Genomic DNA, 1578 nt, shown 5'->3' with positions numbered 1-1578 from the left:
GTTCAACGCCTTGCCTATAGGCCATTTCCGACTTCATGTCTGCCTCCTCTTCAAAGCGAGTCTAAGTGCGAAGTTTTTGTTATGAAAATTAGTTTTCATTCATATGTAAAGTATAACTAATTACCATTACAAAAACTCTGCACTTAGACTCGCTTTGAAGAGGAGGCAGACATGAACTCGGAAATGGCCTATTGATATTCCTGAGGGGGCAGATACAGGATTTTGCAAAAGGGGTTGGATAATCTTATCAAAAGTTATTTTAAGCTTTCGCTTGAAAAACTAAATATACACACAAAAGCAATTATCAAAAATACTTTCGAAAAATACTTGTGAAAGCAGCTAAATTTCCGAAGAACAAAACAATTGGAGATTTTAGATAATCTCTCTAAATCGAGTGAATATAGACAAAACCTATATTGTTTCTTATTATATGAGTAGCTCCGTGAGCGGGCAAGACGAACCAAGTCCCACGCTGTGATTGGCTACCTGAGCGGGCAAGATGGACCTATCTAGCCCGCTCGGGATTTCTCGCTTGGTCTCCCGCAAGATCAAAGATCATTGACTCGCAAAAAAAAAAACGCAAAAAAAAAAAGAACTTGGCCAATATCCAGCCATCTTGACCTCCCCCTTGGTCAGTAACTCATATATCCTTCTCGGGTATGTTGCCATGTATTTTTGACACACTTGTCTCGATTGACATGAACAAAATGGCTAGGCATCGAAATGCAAAATAGGCCAGAAAGTGGTCATTGTGCTCCTTATGCAAGTTCTTGTCCTTCTTACGCACCTCCTGTATCTACTCCTATGGCCATTTTTTCCCGCTAGCTCGTTGGAAAGTGACACAATTGTTGCTTATGTATATATCGTTATTTTCCCCTAAGTCGATACATCCATCAGAATGAGAAATTTTTGAAATACCGACGGAGAGCATTCAGTTCGTCCACAAAAAGCTGAAAATCAGTCATTAACTTAAGTCTATAGAATATTAGTTTTTGAACGCAAAATAAAAAAGGCTTAAACAAAATTAGTCACGAATTAAACAGAGAAAGTAGTCAAGGCGCTCGAGCTTACACAGAAGGACGTAACTCTTCAAATCTCCAATCACTTTCGTTGCGAATGTAGAACTGGTAAGCTGCTCTCAGACCAGACTCCAGGGCACCCTGAATCCATCCTGAAGCAAAGGAGAGTCCTTCTCCGGCAAAGAATATGTTGTACATTGGATACAGTAACCACCGGACGTTCTGAAACTGGTTAGGCTTTAGAACGGTGTAGGCCCCCTGAGCGGATGGCTTGTCGTACCATGCCCAAACCTTTCCCTCTTCAAACTGCTCTTCGATCTCTGGGTGGATAGTGGCAATCTGTTCTTTGGCCTCCCGTAGAGCAGCGTGCGGTTCAAGACAGCCAAAGAGTAAGGCTTCTGTCTTCCACGTGTAAATCAACAGCATGCCCTTTTCTCCCTCCGAGTCGTCATCATAGTTGTCTTGGTAATGAATCTGACCAATTGGAAGGTTTGTTTTCGAAAACCCTCCTTTGATTCCATCTTTCTTCTCCCAGAATCTAGTCTTCGTCTGCAAAAAA

At 41.6% G+C, this 1578-nt stretch overlaps 1 protein-coding gene across 8 annotated transcripts in view; it reads right to left on the bottom strand.

Moving 5' to 3' along the window:
• Positions 1-239: 239 nt before the first annotated feature.
• LOC138006229 (putative L-amino-acid oxidase YobN) overlaps positions 240-1578 on the bottom strand; it is a 37394-nt gene continuing 36055 nt past the window's right edge. For all 8 annotated transcript variants that reach the window (XM_068852421.1, XM_068852424.1, XM_068852426.1 and 5 more), the window contains exon 5: positions 240-1578. This exon is cut by the window's right edge and continues 718 nt beyond it. In XM_068852421.1, the coding sequence (XP_068708522.1) occupies positions 1068-1578 (511 nt within the window). In that variant the 3' untranslated portion in view covers positions 240-1067.

The sequence above is a fragment of the Montipora foliosa genome, chromosome 6 (genome assembly GCF_036669935.1).
Source record: "Montipora foliosa isolate CH-2021 chromosome 6, ASM3666993v2, whole genome shotgun sequence".
Taxonomy (NCBI): Eukaryota; Metazoa; Cnidaria; class Anthozoa; order Scleractinia; family Acroporidae; genus Montipora; species Montipora foliosa.
The sequence above is the reverse complement of the archived record's forward strand: the minus strand, read 5'-3'. Positions and strand labels throughout refer to the sequence as shown.